The sequence below is a fragment of the Microplitis demolitor genome, chromosome 5 (assembly GCF_026212275.2).
Source record: "Microplitis demolitor isolate Queensland-Clemson2020A chromosome 5, iyMicDemo2.1a, whole genome shotgun sequence".
NCBI classification, from domain to species: domain Eukaryota; kingdom Metazoa; phylum Arthropoda; class Insecta; order Hymenoptera; family Braconidae; genus Microplitis; species Microplitis demolitor.
Window position 1 is genome coordinate 22167073 of NC_068549.1, and position 15156 is coordinate 22182228.

Genomic DNA, 15156 nt, shown 5'->3' on the forward strand with positions numbered 1-15156 from the left:
TAAGATAAGTCATAAAGTTAATTGATACTTTTAGGTAAGTATTTGTGATAATTAGAGATAATTAGATTTATAGCTATTTTTTTTTTTTTTGAAAAGTGTAAGCGATAAGGAATGCGGGTAAATCTGTATTTGATAAATTACTAGTTGATAATTCAGGAATTTACATCATTTTCAACTTTACCATAAAATTATTGTCTGATTGATAAGAAAGTAATTTTTATTACCATGCGAAGATAAATCTTTATTACCTTGTCATGGTACTTGAGCCTCATATACTCTGATGGTCAAAATGATGACAAATTGACGTAAATTTACTGCCACAATTGACTGCAAAAAATTTTCGTCCAAGTTAAATGACACCAACTTGCTGTCAATTTGAAAGCAAATAGATGACAATTTTCGGGGTCAACGCCTTCAGATTGAGACAGCAGATAGTTGACGTCAATTCATATTCATATTGTGGTAAAAAGTCAAAAAGTCGGAATTTGACATCCCGACGTCAAATTGAAGGGAACCTGCTGTAGACCCATGGCTATTGGGATATTTTTTGTTGATAATTTATAAAATGTTTAATTTGATTTCATTGTCAAAAAAGTTCACTTTAGGTTATTTTATTTTTTTTATTGAGTAATTAATAAATAGTCTATCTATTATAAAAAAACTTCAAAATCGTAATTACTAGCTATAAAAATTTTTTAGAACAAACATAATTGTTTTAATAATAACCTTTATCGATAACTGTTTATTTTTGAGTTTTTTGCTGACGATTCAAGTCATCAGAAAATATCTTTTAATAGCTAAGTACGACGCGTAAAAGAAACTTCTGAAAGCAACTATTGCATTCAATTTTTTAATTCAAAATAATATAAACTTTAAAATGTCTATTTTTGTTTTAGTGACAAAAATTTACCGGATTTTCGTATTCATCATAATATTCAGGAATTTTGTCACCGAAAGTAAAGATAATCCCACAAATGTACACCAAGTAAGTATTTTATTTTAAAAAAATGCGTCTCCGTATTAGAATACTAATAAACGTTCAATATCTTATTCGTAAATATTTGATATATATTTCAAAAAATACAATAAAAGCTAAAATTTTAACACTTTTGCATTTGAAAAGATAATAATTTGTTACGCTGACATATGGACACGATTCATATATTATAGAATTTTTTTTATGACAAAGTGGGAAAATGTTATTAGTGGATGCAATGCAGCTTAAAATAAATAAATCATCAATTATTAATACTGTATTTAATTTTTAGTGTGATCCTGATGATGGGTATTCGTGTCGTTATACAGAAGTATTAGTTAAAGTAACTAAATCAACTAGTTCTTTGGAGCGCATCAAAGATGGTATTTTAAGTATTTATTTTGTACTTGAAGATCGAGACGTTTTTTGCGCAATGAAAATGAAAAAATTCATGTAATTTGACTACTTAAGGGTAGTTCCGGAAATTAGGGGTGGTCTAGACTTTTTGACTGATATACTAGCACCTATTTGAAACATTTCAAAAATCTAGATCCAATAGATTATCTACTTTTCATTTTGGTTTTTTATTTTCCTTGCTCGAAAAACGTTCCGACTTTCGGGTACACTATTCATTTTATCTCAAAACTTATGATCATATTCTATGAATTTCTACTTTGAATTAATTTTTCTTATGATAGTAAAGCGATTGAGAATGACCTGTATCAATGATAATGACTGCGATGCAATACGTCATGCTAAATGTTCAAAGGATAAAAAATGCGTTTGTAGAGCGAATAATGTTCAGTTAAATGAGACGACATGTTTACCATTATTGGGCGGATTCTGTTGGAAAAATGAATCGTGTGCACCAGATAATTCTCACTGTATTGATAATGAGTGTAAATGTAGCGATGACTACCTACCGATAACCAAGAATTTGTGCATGCGAAGTGAGAATTTCTTTGCATAATAAAACAAATTTCGACTATTATCGTATTACTCATTTATTTGTTTCCCTTATTTTAGAAGAAGAGGGAATCCCCTGTAATCATCATAAAGATTGTGACAGCATCTATAATACAAATTGTTTCAATAAAACAGTTTGCACACCATTATTGGGCGGATTTTGTTTGACAGCTAATGATTGTATACCCATTAATTCTCTTTGCATTAACAATAAATGTCGATGCAAGCCTGAGTATTATCCGAAATTCAATACCCAATGCGTACGGAGTAAGTATTTACTATTCAAACATTTGCTACATAAAATAGAGGAGGTGAGTCAGCTGAAATAAAGAACACCAGTTTAATTTTTATGATTTTGATCGTAAACATTTACATGACAAAATAAATTTCGTCATTCGTATTAAATGTAATCATTATAAATGTGCAATTATAAAAAACTACACTGTGAAAATTTCCAACAAATTTTACTATGGGTCCATTGTAACACCGGACTATAAGAAAACTGGTACAAAATTTACAAGTGTCCCATAGTAAACGGTATGCGCAGGCGACATGATTGGGACTTATGCGCATAAATGAATTTTTCAGTGTAGATCGATAGTTTAATACATCTTTTCTTTCTTAATTATGTAGTTGAGTTGAGTGGGTTTTGTGATAACAATGGACGGTGTAATTCAATTGAACATGCAACATGTAATAAGAATCGGAAATGCATCTGTAATGATCACTTTTTTCCAATAAGCACAACATTGTGTGCACCATATCTTAACCAAGTTTGTCAAGACAATGAACCTTGTGCAATCGACAATTCGCTTTGTATTAATAATGTATGTCAATGTAAGCCTAATCATGTTTATTACGCATTCAAGTGCTTACCAGGTAAGTTCTTTTAAATTGTCCTTTTGAAATAGTTGGTCGGACGATTTCCATTAGTATTTTATTCTGCTCCTGATAAGCTATGTCCGATTGGGAATATAACACTATTTTTGCTTGTTATTAGCCCAGTTACAGGAGTCCTGTCAAACAGATTCTGATTGCGGTCAAATACCATTTGGTATCTGTTCCTCAAACAGTCGATGTATTTGTAAAAGTGGATATAAACAATTCAACAAAACAACATGTTTACCGGTTATAGGTGGATTCTGTACGAATGATGAAGATTGTTATTCCGAAAATTCCGTTTGCACGAAAAATGAATGCAAATGTAAACAACATTTTCTGAAAATATCGAACGATAAATGTATTCCTAGTAAGTTGTTTCCTAGTAACTTTTTGCTCTCCCCACTTGACACACACGGAAACTTTTCGAGACTTCCAACCGTTAAAGAGTTAATTCCATCAGTCTGCAGGCATGAAATATTTTTGAAGTTTTTTAGGTTAATGGTCCTATTTTTTTCTTTTTTTTTTTCAAGTGGAAATAGGATTGCCTTGCAGTTATCATACGGACTGTCTACTAATTCGTAATGCAGTATGTTCGATGGATTATAAATGTGTTTGTGCCTCAAACTACATACCGTTGAATTCAGATACCTGTGTAATGCTGCCAAGTAAGTAGTGTTTGAAAAATAACATTATTTAGGTTTTTCTGATTAAAATTGAGATTTCTTTCAGGACCACTAGAAAGAATCTGTAATATCGATGCAGATTGTGAACTAGTAGAACATGCGAAATGTTCAGGTTTTCGTAAATGTGTTTGTCAAGATGGTTATATCGAATTGAATGAAACAGTTTGTTTACCACAATATGGTGAATTTTATTTAGTATATTTTAAATAAACTGTGATTTCGGTCAGCTATTGACAATTAATTTTTATTCTTTGACATTCCTAATTTAATATAATTTATTCACTGTTTAGCACTCACAGCTTCTTCTTGTTCTTCCACTTTTGGCTGCAAGATCATAAGCCATTCACAATGTTCAAAAGTTAATAAATGTATTTGTGAATCAAATTTTATTGCATTAAATAATTCAAAATGCGCGCCACTTATAAATGGTTACTGTTTAATGGATGCAGATTGCGCTGCTGTTAATTCGGTTTGTACTGAGAATCGCTGTCAATGTCGACCTAACTATATATCTCAATCAAATAAAAAATGTGTGCCAAGTAATAATTATTCAAATTAAAAAATTCACTCTATTCAAAAAAATTTTTCATACATTATTTTTTTATTAATATCTTTATTAAAGCGTTATTGGGAAAACCGTGTCAGACACGTTCAGACTGTCAATTCATCAATAATGGAATATGTTCGAATGAAAAAGTATGTGTTTGTGATGAAGATCATTATGCATTAAGAAACTCAACATGTGCCCCGATGATTGGAAGTTATTGTCGATCTGATATTGACTGTCTTTCGGATGTTATGGAATGTATTAATAATAAATGTCAATGCAAAAAAAACTATGCACCTGTTTCTGACACTCAGTGTGTAAGAAGTAAGCCAAAATAATTTTTGAATTCGTTATTTTTAAAATAATTGAGCTGGTATTAATAATAATGAAATTATTTTTTTTAAAATTTAGTAAGTTCGGTATACCAATGCGAAAACAATGTTGATTGTGGTGAACCATGGCACAGTCAGTGTTCGGAAGACAAAATATGTACTTGTAGACCAAATAATTTTGCAGAAAACAGGTCAACTTGTTTGCCAATCATAGGGGGGAGTTGTTTGGGGGATCATCAATGTAAGATACAAAATACAGTTTGTGAAGATTTCAAGTGTCAATGCAAGCAGGGCTTTACAGCAGTAGCCAATAACTTATGCATGCCTAGCGAGTAATCACTTAAGGAATATCAATGTTAAGTATCCAGTAAAAACTTTATGTTAAATACAGTCAATACTTGTTACTTTTATGTAAATTTTTTAATACAACAATTCAAAATTTATTGTACAATTTTTTATTTAGAATATCTTAAAAACTATGGTCAGAAAAGAGTTTTTTGTGATACAATATATTTTTTAATAAAAATTTCTCACATCATCACGCGATAGATAAGAGAATATTTTCTTTACACAATAATCCGGTAGTTTAAAAACACTTCTAAAAATAAAATATACATGATCGCACTTATCAAGCCACTGTTTTTTCTTAAGCGCACGATTAAACCTACTAGATGCCATATTGTAAAAGTTAGGGAATTTATTTCGATAAGTATCATTGTCCACAAAGATATTTTTATTCCTTGCATACATTGCCAGCTTAGCAATATCCTTAACAACAATATCATAAAAGCTTACATAACTATCACAAAAAAATTCATTTCTCATTCTATCAACTTCTTCACTTAACACATTATCGAACTTATCATAATGATTTCGGTATTCCTTGTAAATTAAATCCAAATCCTGTTTACAAACTTCAACACCCAGCGCTCTCATCTTCATAACATGTTTTATCAAAACAACAAGAGTCGCTTCGCGTTCTTCATAACGGCAGCATTGTTCAGTGTGAAAACAATCGCCCAGAAAAATTTTTTCAGCCTTTAAAAAATCATGTGTCTTAAAAACTCCATGAGCAAGTTCAAGTGCCGTGTAATTCCTACCATTGAAATTTGTTTGTACACCAACATTCACACCATAATTAACCAATAATTCAACAGCTTCGCGATACGAGTAATAAGCAGCCAAATGAAGAGCCGTTAAGCGAATCCCATTAATTTCTGCGTCACAATTAGCGTCATTTCTTATTAACAGAGTAATCAGCGCAATTTTATTTCTTATATAATTTTTTTCTCTATCACATGTTCTTCTCAACTGTATTGATCGATTCATAAATAAGTAATGTATCGTCATTTTTCCATCGTAATCAATATTATGCAAATTTGCATTTTGATCCAGCAGTGATCTAACAATGTGGAAATTTGTTTTGCCGGCTGCAATCATCAGAGGTGTCGTACCAAATGCATCTTCAACATTAACGTCAAATTTCAAATTTAGTAGTGTTTTGATAACATCATTATTGTTATTTTCGATTGCACTGTGCAGTAGAGAAAACCCTTCGGAATATGAATAGTAGCCTTCATATATTTTGCCATTGCGTTTACTGTAAGAATAAGTTCCTCTTCTCGTCCGTGAATATTTTACGTCCATACTTGCACCGTGATTAACAAGTAATTTCAAAATTACTCCAGTGCCCATAATAGCAGCAATATGAATGGGTGTCAAGTCTTCTTTTGTTTTGGAATTGACGTCTGCGCCGGATTTTAGTAGTAGATTTATTATATCAAAATTACCTTTTTCAACGGCCAAATGCAGAGGCGTGTATCCATCTTGATGATAAAATGTGTACATGGGCTTCAAACAGTCATGGTGTCTTACAATATCTGCTCTGGCTTCAATTGATGCTTTTTTCGCCAAAAGCATTTCAATTATTTTCAAATTGTTGCCTATCACTGCGAGGTGCAGTGCTGATAGGCTGCCATTTTGAGTGACGGTATTTACTGGTACCTTATTTTCCAATAAAAATATCACGATTTCTGTTTGCTGGTATTCTAGAGCAGTGCAGAGCAATTTGTATCCAAAAGAGGATGATAAAAGTGCATTTGATGGAATGACATTTAAAAATTCATTTAAGTCATTATTACGAATCGATGTCAGTAAATTTTTATGAAGCTCTTCACAATCCGCCATTTTTTAATTGAATATAATAAATATTATGTTTTTTAAGGTTGGATAAACAAGTAATGATTATTTATGAAGTCACTGCCATTTAAATTTTGTTTAAGTATTTTCACTTTTAAAAAAAATTATTCACTTCGGAAAATTTTCATCATTCTAATTCCATAAATTTAAAAAACGTAATTAGAAATTTAAGATACGGAAGTTTTGTTAGTATTGTCGACCCTTGCAATTACTACTAACCTAAGATTGCCTTAATTCAGATTCGTCAGCTATAGTCTATAGCGAATGACTCCTGTAGAATCGATAATGCGCATGCGTATGAATGTTGCCCATCTGTTGAGTTTAAGCTTTAAGGCAGAATGGAGAGCACGAGGAATTATACAAATTTGCAGATTTAAACACAATGTTCGCACTAACAGAAGGATTTCTCAATATTTAAGCAACGATTTATAAAATACGAAGAAATTTTTTTGAATATTAAGAAATCCTTCTATCAGTGCGGCAATAAATAATGTAGGTAAATATTTTATAATTTCTTGCCTGTGCGTAAAAAAATTTAATATTTGCGCTTAATATTTATTTTGTATATTTATGACATAAAATTTTAATCACCCGGTTTAATAAATAAACCCAAATATGATTTTAAATGATTTTATTTTAAAATTTTTTATAATGCCAATTAATTCTAAAGCTAAATAATTGCATAATTTTTTTTTGTAGGTAAAGTGACGATATCTTTAGCATTGGTTGTTGCAGCATATAATCAAATATTCGTATGATTATTAATCGAATAATCCGAGAGCAGTCCACTCTTGGAGCCTCCGTATCATTATTTTTTTATAAGCTTCATTTTTATATGCATTAGGATTAAATTCAGCTTCGTCGCTGCTCATTATTTCATCGAGACCTTGTGCCTGGCTCTTATCAATTAGTATGAGCGGGAGGCAAACACTGGATACTACGAAACCAATGAAATTTCTCTCCTTCAAGACTTTCTGTATATAATCAAGACTAGGAGGACAAGTTTTACACCCAATATTTATCATTGTCGTAGAAAGAATTTTAACGTATTCTTCAATAAGATAATTTTTATGAAATATCAATACTTCTTCAGAAGGACTCGTATTGAAAAAATACTGAAGATCTAATGCAGGCGTTCCGTAAACACAAAGTTGAAAATCAACCTTAAATAATTTATTGCATTTATCAATTTAGAGCAGTTTATATTTAATGTCTTTATGTTTAATCCAAAATTAAACTTACAAAAATATGGTCGATTACATTGCCTTTGTCATCGTATTTGAACAGCATATTGTTTATCCAATAGTCGCCGTGATTTATTACATTGAATTCAGATTCCCTCAAATTTCCTATTTCACATGCTTTTAAATAACCCCTATCTCCCAATTTTCTAAGTTTTTCTTTGCAATCATTACTCAATTCTGGCCAGGACTCTGCTACTTTAGCAATAGCTTTCGTTCCATTCGTGAAAAATTTTTCTAATTCAGGCGGAAAACCAACAGAAAACATTCCTCTGGTATAGAAATCTTTATATTTAGGTTTCTATTTAACAAAAAAATTACATATTCATTAGTAAATAACTTCGTTATATTATTCAATTGTGTTTAGACTGAAAAATTTTCGGAGTGAATGCGGATTGAAATAAAAGCCGTAGCCACTCTTAATTCACAGCCCAATATTTTGCAGTGTACGTCTAAGAAAATAAAATTATACATAACTAACATTTTCACAAACCAGGACAGAGCTTGCATGAAACTTAGCTAATCTGCGTATCGCCAGAGTCGAGTGTTGGAGATCAAGACGTGCTTGCCGATCAACCATGATAAATCCCAAGGGCGCCAAATCTTCAAGAACTAAAATCGGGGGATTTTTTTCTTGAGTATAATAACATCGGCCGCACAATTTCGTGTCTTTTAGTGCTGATTCCATTTCTTTCAAAGTTAACGTCATCATATTTATTTCGTTGTCACATATATTGGCATCCTCGATCTAAAAATCATTATTCAATAAAATTTTAAATATAATTATTTTGAAATCAAAATTTCAAATTATTCGCAAGTTATCACATTATGTGATCCAAAACGAAATTTGGTTTGAATTGTGATCTTAAAATTTTCTCACTTGTAATTTACGAATAATTCTTATTTTTGGAATAATCAAAAAATTGATGAATTATTTGAAAATCCGGATTAATTAAAAAGTTCAAAATTTTAATTAGCACTTACTAATTCTTTGTGTATTTGTTCAGTAGTAAAAGCAACTTTTACAATAAGTGAACTTTTTCTGTGTATTTTTCTGCCAGCTTCAATTCGCGTTGATTCAAAATTAACACGGTACATGTCACTAGTATAATTATCACCTTTCTTAGTCGCAATATTTACCAAAATATTGTTAACTGAAATTGAATCATTTTTATCTGCATTTTTCAGTACGTTTTCTATAAATTGTGCAGTTATCCACGCTGGCGGAGTCATTTTTTATTTTTATTAAAATTATTATTAATTATTTATTCTATATAATTAGTAAATTCAATACTCAGTGGACAATAACGGCAACTAGTAATGACTGCATTCGAAGAAATGTATCGTTGAACTAGATTGATTCTTCTTCCGTGTCTGTTACTCAAGAGTTAAATAATTATTTAACTCAATTTTTTAAACATAAAGTCAATAAGACGATGACAATCAAAAGTCATATTCATCTTAAAAATAATTTTTAAATGCCTCTCATTTTATTCCTTAATGCTAAAGTCCTAAGTGTAAATAGAAAATTATTACATAGATCGCGATGACAACTTGTCAACGCGCAAGGCTTCACTTGACATGCAATAAATTAAAATAATACTTTGTAACTTATATCAAAGTCAAGTGCTTCGCGTCATAATGGGTTGCGCAATCAACATACGTTCATTCAAATAATCGCCATTATTCACTATTAATGTGTCATTAAGGATGTATAAATAGTCATCTATTATTGTGGTATTTAAGTGTCATGAAAGCGGGTAAAATAATTTTTGGAAAAATTAAATTTATAAAATAATTTTTCATCTGCTCAGAAAAACTAATAACTGACTGTGATGGAATGCTTGCTATAATATGCTTTTTACTTATTAATCTACTACCAATTATTTACTAAATTTAATATTTTTATAGCCGTGTAAACATTACTATGAGTGTTTTATTTATCTATTTGATTAGAAATATGTACAATCGTTTTATAAAATATTTTTTTTGCAACTAATAATTTTTTCAATTATTTGAAGGCCATTTATTTTTGTTATTATTTATTATTGCAATTAGTTTTATTTATTTAATTTTTTTTTTATTATTTTATTCTATTGACCTTCAGAACCATTCAAATCTTGAGCCTAGTTAGCTGGTTAACGAACGTTATCTTATACATTCTTTTCAAAAAAAGTATCAGTTTCTAAATATTTCGTAAAGAAGTTCAGTTCAAAGATCCAGTATTCCACGAGCATTCCATTCCAGAAGCCGTGGTACTATTTTTAATTGATAAGCTTTGTTTTTGTAAGCATCTGCATTGAAATCAGCAGCACTCGTATTCACCAATTCTTCATGATCTTTCGCTTGACTCTTATCAGTCATCATGATTGGAAGAGCTGTGCAGGCTACTACTAAACCAATAATTTCGAGTTCACTAAATATATTTTTTATGTAACTGAGACTAGGAGGGCAAGTTTTGCATCCGATATTTTTCATTGTCGTAGAAAGAACTTTTACATATTCATCAAATAGAGAATCTTTATGAAGTGCCAACACTTCTTCAGAAGCACTTGTATTAAAGAAATACTGAAGATCTATAGCAGGGGTCCCGTAATTGCACATTTGAAAATCAACCTAAGAAAATTAAATGCAAACTATTAGTTTTTGACTCTAGCGATTTTAAGTTTATTTGAGTTAATTATAGACTTTAGCTTACAAAAACATGATCCACAACATTCCCTCTGTCGTTGTATTTGAACAACATATTATTGACCCAGTAATCGCCATGGTTTAATACATTGAATTCCGATTCATTGAGTTTAGCTATTTCACATGCTTTAGGAAAAAGAGTATTCGACAACTTTCTTAATTTTTCTCTGCATTCTACACTCAATTCTGACCATGTTTCAGCTGCTTTTACCATAGAATTTATTGAATCCGTAAAAAATTTAGCAGCGTCGGGTGGAAAGTCACTAGAAAACATTCCTTTGCTATGATCTTTTTTGTACTTAGGCTTCTAAATAAAAATAAACATAAACATTAATATCGAGCGCTATTATACCTACATGAATGGGGTGGGAGACAGCGTAACTCATAGTGGGGGTTAATATTGAGGGGAAGTTCTGAGTTAATGGAATCCAACTAAATGTCTTTCTACAATATAGTCAAAATAAACGACACTAACATTTTCACAAACCAGCACGGAACTTGCATGAAATTTAGCCAATCGCTGTAACGCCAGAGTGCAGTGTTGAAGGTCAAGACCAAGTTGACGATCGGCCATACGAAAACCTAATGGCGCCAAATCTTCGATTACTAATAACGTAGGATCTTTAAGCTGAGCATAATAACATCGTCCCCCAAGTTTAGTATCCTTCAACACTGATTCCATATCTTTCAAGGTCGATGTCATCATTTTTATTTCATTTTCAAATATTTTGGCATCCTCGATCTAAAAATATTAGTTATATTAAATTAATAACGATTTTTCTATTATTTTATTATCTACGCGAGGCGAAAAATTAAAGTATCTCGGGGTCTCAAAGTTTTTACATTATATATATATATATATATATATATATGTATGTTGAGAGGAAGGGAAATTCACTGATGCTAGGCAGCAGCAGTGGGAGTAGTTCCATGCTCGCCACTAGATCGCGCCTAACCTCTTGTGATATACCTGTTTAGAAAAATATTTTAGAACTTTTATATTTCAAACTTGACCTCAATTTGTCGAGTATTACTCTGCTATTCGATAGAGTGATAGGTATCGTTTTGCTAATAATATAGTACATGCTGTGTTAAATGAAGGCATTAATATTTAATACTAATGTTCCCTTAAATAATTTTTCTCATAAAACAAAAACACCAAGTACGTTTCAAATAATAAAAAAAAATTTTTTTATTTGCTCCATAAATGTACATGATTAGTCCAAAAATCCAACAGTCTCATTCGAAGATTTCTATAACTTCAAAACGTCTTCTGAAGTGTCTTCCTCAGAAATTCTTATAGATTGAGTTTTTACGAGGTTTTATGGGTGCCATCGAAGAGACCTAAAAACTAGCTGAGACACATTTTTCATCTTGAAATACTTACTAGATCTTTGTGGATTCCTTCAGAACTAAGAGCAGCTTTTACAATAATCGAATTTTTCTTCGAAATTCTCATACCGGTTTCATTGCGAATTAATTCAAAAGTAACCCGGAACATATCACTTGTGTAATTGTCACCTTTATTAGTTGCATTTGTCACTGAAATTTCAGTTACCGAAATCGAATCATCTTTATCTGCATTTCGTAGTACGCGTTCCAAAAATCGCGCTGTCAGCCACTCAGGTTGGGCCATTTTTAATTTAAAATTTTCTCAAGTTATACGTATTGTTAAAAAATTTTATTTATTACAGCTAATAATGCAATGCACAGATCACTAACAAAAACTAACAACTGTATGCTATGGAACTTTTAATTGAAGTAGTTTTATGCTTCCGCGTCAATGACAAGTCAGATTATGTCTATAGTTCCTTGTTTCTAATAAAGTAAATATTATTATGACTCTCAGACATGATTATCTAAATACCACTTGTTAACTATAATTATTTATAATTTATAGATTTTTTTTTTCTATATTTTCAATGTCACAATCTGAAGAGCGGATAGAAAATGATTGAGTAGATAACACAGACAACTTATCAAGGTGCAAGGCTCTAACACGCGCAATAAATTGAAATGATACTGCATAATTCATAATAACGCCTCGTGTGTTACGTAATCAATGTAAATTCAAATGAATAAATGGTGCATATTAAATAAGTTATATTATGTTCATTTTTGCTTATATCTAATTGTTCATGAACTTGTTATCATGTTACAATAATTTCAATTTAGCTATTTTTTTCGGGACATAATAGGATACTTCGAAAAAGTTACGAAAAGAACTTCAGTCTAATATTTTTTCTTCACTGATTTTGATTTTATATAATGAAAATAATGGTTTGTAACTATTTTCAATTGGGAATTTTATTTTTCATGGAAAGATGATTCAAAAAATGATTTTCCATCATACCCGCACTGAAAGTTTAAATTCTTGACCTGTTTAGACGGAAGAAAGTCGCTTATTTAAAATGAAAGTATAAATGACAAAAATTCGGGCATACGCCATTCTTTCCGAAAAACGGAGGCAAAAGTTTAAACTTTCAGATGCAGATCGCCTTCGGCTCAGTTAAGCAATTACCCACGTGGATTTGAATTCCATGTTTTCCTCCCTTGGAGTGTAATGTACTCATTTTTCATAGAAGTGTAGAAAAAATTTTTTTCAAAAATAATGCAAGAAACAGATTTTTTAGAAATATAACAAAAACTTAAAATATGGCATACCCTTGATTTGTATTTCGGCATAAAACTAATCTCTAGTATCAGTTCTAGTTTTAGGCTATAAATTTTAATACCAATATAAGTTATTTTACTAATTCAGTATACATTTGTAATTAGATATTGAAGAGTAATTAGGTTTGCATATACATGTACTATTGATACAAATAGAATGATCGGGCACACAATTTTCATCATTCCAACAATATTCTTTCAAAAGTGGTGCACATGTTGCACCATTTCTTATGACATAATTTTCTCTACAAGAACATACTTTATCAGAAGAACAAATTATATGTTCCCTCGGTTGACAATCTTTAGTATTTTCACATGGCAGTCCCAATGGAGCTAAAATGATAAAATCCAGTGATTTATTAATATAGTTATTGATTGTTGCTTATTGCAAAAAATGTTAATTTTTTTTATTTTTCTAACTTACTTGGAATACATCGATAAATCGATTGAGACATAAATCTATGTAGACATGTGCATTTATTACTAATGCATGCAGAATAAGTGGGCACACAGTCAGTATCTTTTATGCAAAATCCACCCAAAAGAGGCGCACATATTTTACCCGCCACTTCAATATAATTATCCTGACACTCACATATTTTGTTAACAGAGCATTCGGCGAAATCAATTTCTAAGCAATCTGAATTGCGTTGACAAAATTCTTTCAGCTTTCCTGAAATTGCAGTAAAAAATTTAAAACAAATTTTATAATGAAATTATTAAGATGTTTATAATTTCTAAACTAGTTTACGTTAACGATACCTGAATAACGACAAAAATAAGTATCGCTATAGGCTCCCCATCCTTGTTTTTTGCAGACATTATTCGGTTGACAGCATGGTTGTAACGAATGAGGGTGACACTTTTTAAAAATATAAAACAATTTAGTTGGAAATAATGTTTTCTTAATATTGACTACTGAGGTAACATAATTTTAAGCCAAAAAAAAAAGAAATAAAATTTTTTCTCGGCCGAAAAGTGGTCGACAAAACGGCTCAGGTAGTGAACACAAGTTCGGAATTTAGCCGAAAAAGACTTGAAAATTCTCTTTATAATTTTACTTGAAAAAGAAACTATATATATATATATATATATATATATTAAGGCCAAAAATCCGCCGAATCAATTTATCGACCAATTTTTGGCCTGCTTCTGAAGAATAATAGAATTTTAGTGTGTTTTCGGTATCTTTCGATAAAATTCAACGATTTCGGCTTTTTGGCCAAATATTTTTTGCCTAAGTATTTTATCGATCACAACATTTTATTTATTAGGAAATGAAAAAAAAAAATAGGAATAAAAATTAAAATGTCGTTACTAATGCTCACTTTGGATCCATAAATTGCGCACTGAAGACGTTTTTCATGTTCACAAATATTTGTTAAATTATAAGCAGCTAGAAAGTTTACTTGAATTACTATGATAACTTTTAAAAAAATTTTACTCTTCATTTTTGATTTTTTTTTCATATATTTTTTTCAATCAACAACAAATACCACAATCGATCAAAGCGCTTGTCTTGCAGCCACACTAAATTTACTATGATTCAAATTCCGACGTTTCAAGTAAAATTATATCATTTTTTTTGTATAAAACCGTGATTTGTCAGACAGTAGATAAAACAATACTTTTATAAGACCACAGGGATTGATAATTTGATGTCTTATACTCTAGATAGTAATGTCGATAGCATGAGCGTTCTTGTAACCACTGACCTCGTTAAACTTAGAAGTATTTAATTGCCCACCTCATTAATCTATACAGGTAGAACTATATATATATATATATATATATATATTTATATAAAACAGTGTTTGTGAGAAAGAGTGCTGTACTGATAACGTTTTCAATCATCTAAAAATATTCGTTTTATAGTTTGATGACTAAAAAATTTATAAATTTTATATCTCTTGTTTTTCAATATAATTTTCAATGAGTCAGATTATAATTATATTCTCTACCTATT

General features: G+C 30.4%; 3 protein-coding genes across 3 annotated transcripts; 1 reads left to right on the forward strand and 2 right to left on the reverse strand.

The window, feature by feature from the left end:
* The first annotated feature begins 829 nt into the window (after positions 1 to 829).
* LOC103572608 (neurogenic locus notch homolog protein 2) lies at positions 830 to 4744 on the forward strand. Its single transcript, XM_008551261.1, has 11 exons — positions 830 to 985; positions 1269 to 1359; positions 1675 to 1926; positions 2003 to 2209; positions 2576 to 2821; positions 2943 to 3191; positions 3355 to 3489; positions 3554 to 3688; positions 3798 to 4046; positions 4130 to 4378; positions 4466 to 4744. Exons 1-11 carry the CDS (start codon positions 878 to 880, stop codon positions 4720 to 4722), a joined length of 2178 nt encoding a protein of 725 aa, XP_008549483.1. The 5' UTR covers positions 830 to 877; the 3' UTR covers positions 4723 to 4744.
* A 135-nt stretch (positions 4745 to 4879) lies between these two features.
* LOC103572625 (putative ankyrin repeat protein RF_0381) lies at positions 4880 to 6904 on the reverse strand. The gene has a single exon (XM_008551295.3). The coding sequence runs from the start codon at positions 6571 to 6573 to the stop codon at positions 4903 to 4905; it is 1671 nt and encodes a 556-aa protein (XP_008549517.1). The 5' UTR covers positions 6574 to 6904; the 3' UTR covers positions 4880 to 4902.
* Positions 6905 to 7199: 295 nt separating this feature from the next.
* LOC103572624 (uncharacterized) lies at positions 7200 to 14892 on the reverse strand. Its single transcript, XM_053739581.1, has 11 exons — positions 14519 to 14892; positions 13953 to 14052; positions 13615 to 13863; positions 11905 to 13523; positions 10993 to 11259; positions 10525 to 10824; positions 10043 to 10442; positions 8811 to 9061; positions 8308 to 8574; positions 7828 to 8127; positions 7200 to 7748 (listed from the first exon to the last, which is right to left on the reverse strand). The coding sequence occupies exons 4-11, from the start codon at positions 12151 to 12153 to the stop codon at positions 7347 to 7349; spliced, it is 2436 nt and encodes an 811-aa protein (XP_053595556.1). The 5' UTR covers positions 12154 to 13523; positions 13615 to 13863; positions 13953 to 14052; positions 14519 to 14892; the 3' UTR covers positions 7200 to 7346.
* Positions 14893 to 15156: the final 264 nt, after the last annotated feature.

Bases quoted from the DNA above. Each gene is read 5' to 3' on its own strand.
- LOC103572608 (XM_008551261.1), top strand. From the start codon at position 878: ATGTCTATTTTTGTTTTAGTGACAAAAATTTACCGGATTTTCGTATTC. The intron at 986-1,268 runs GTAAGTATTTTA...TTTAATTTTTAG, and splicing joins ATCCCACAAATGTACACCAA to TGTGATCCTGATGATGGGTA. The intron at 1,927-2,002 runs GTGAGAATTTCT...CCCTTATTTTAG, and splicing joins CAAGAATTTGTGCATGCGAA to AAGAAGAGGGAATCCCCTGT.
- LOC103572625 (XM_008551295.3), bottom strand. From the start codon at position 6,573: ATGGCGGATTGTGAAGAGCTTCATAAAAATTTACTGACATCGATTCGT.
- LOC103572624 (XM_053739581.1), bottom strand. From the start codon at position 12,153: ATGGCCCAACCTGAGTGGCTGACAGCGCGATTTTTGGAACGCGTACTA. The intron at 9,062-10,042 runs TTTGAACTGAAC...AATAAAAATAAA, and splicing joins TGCTCGTGGAATACTGGATC to AAATGACTCCGCCAGCGTGG. The intron at 8,575-8,810 runs GTAAGTGCTAAT...AATGATTTTTAG, and splicing joins AACAAATACACAAAGAATTA to ATCGAGGATGCCAATATATG.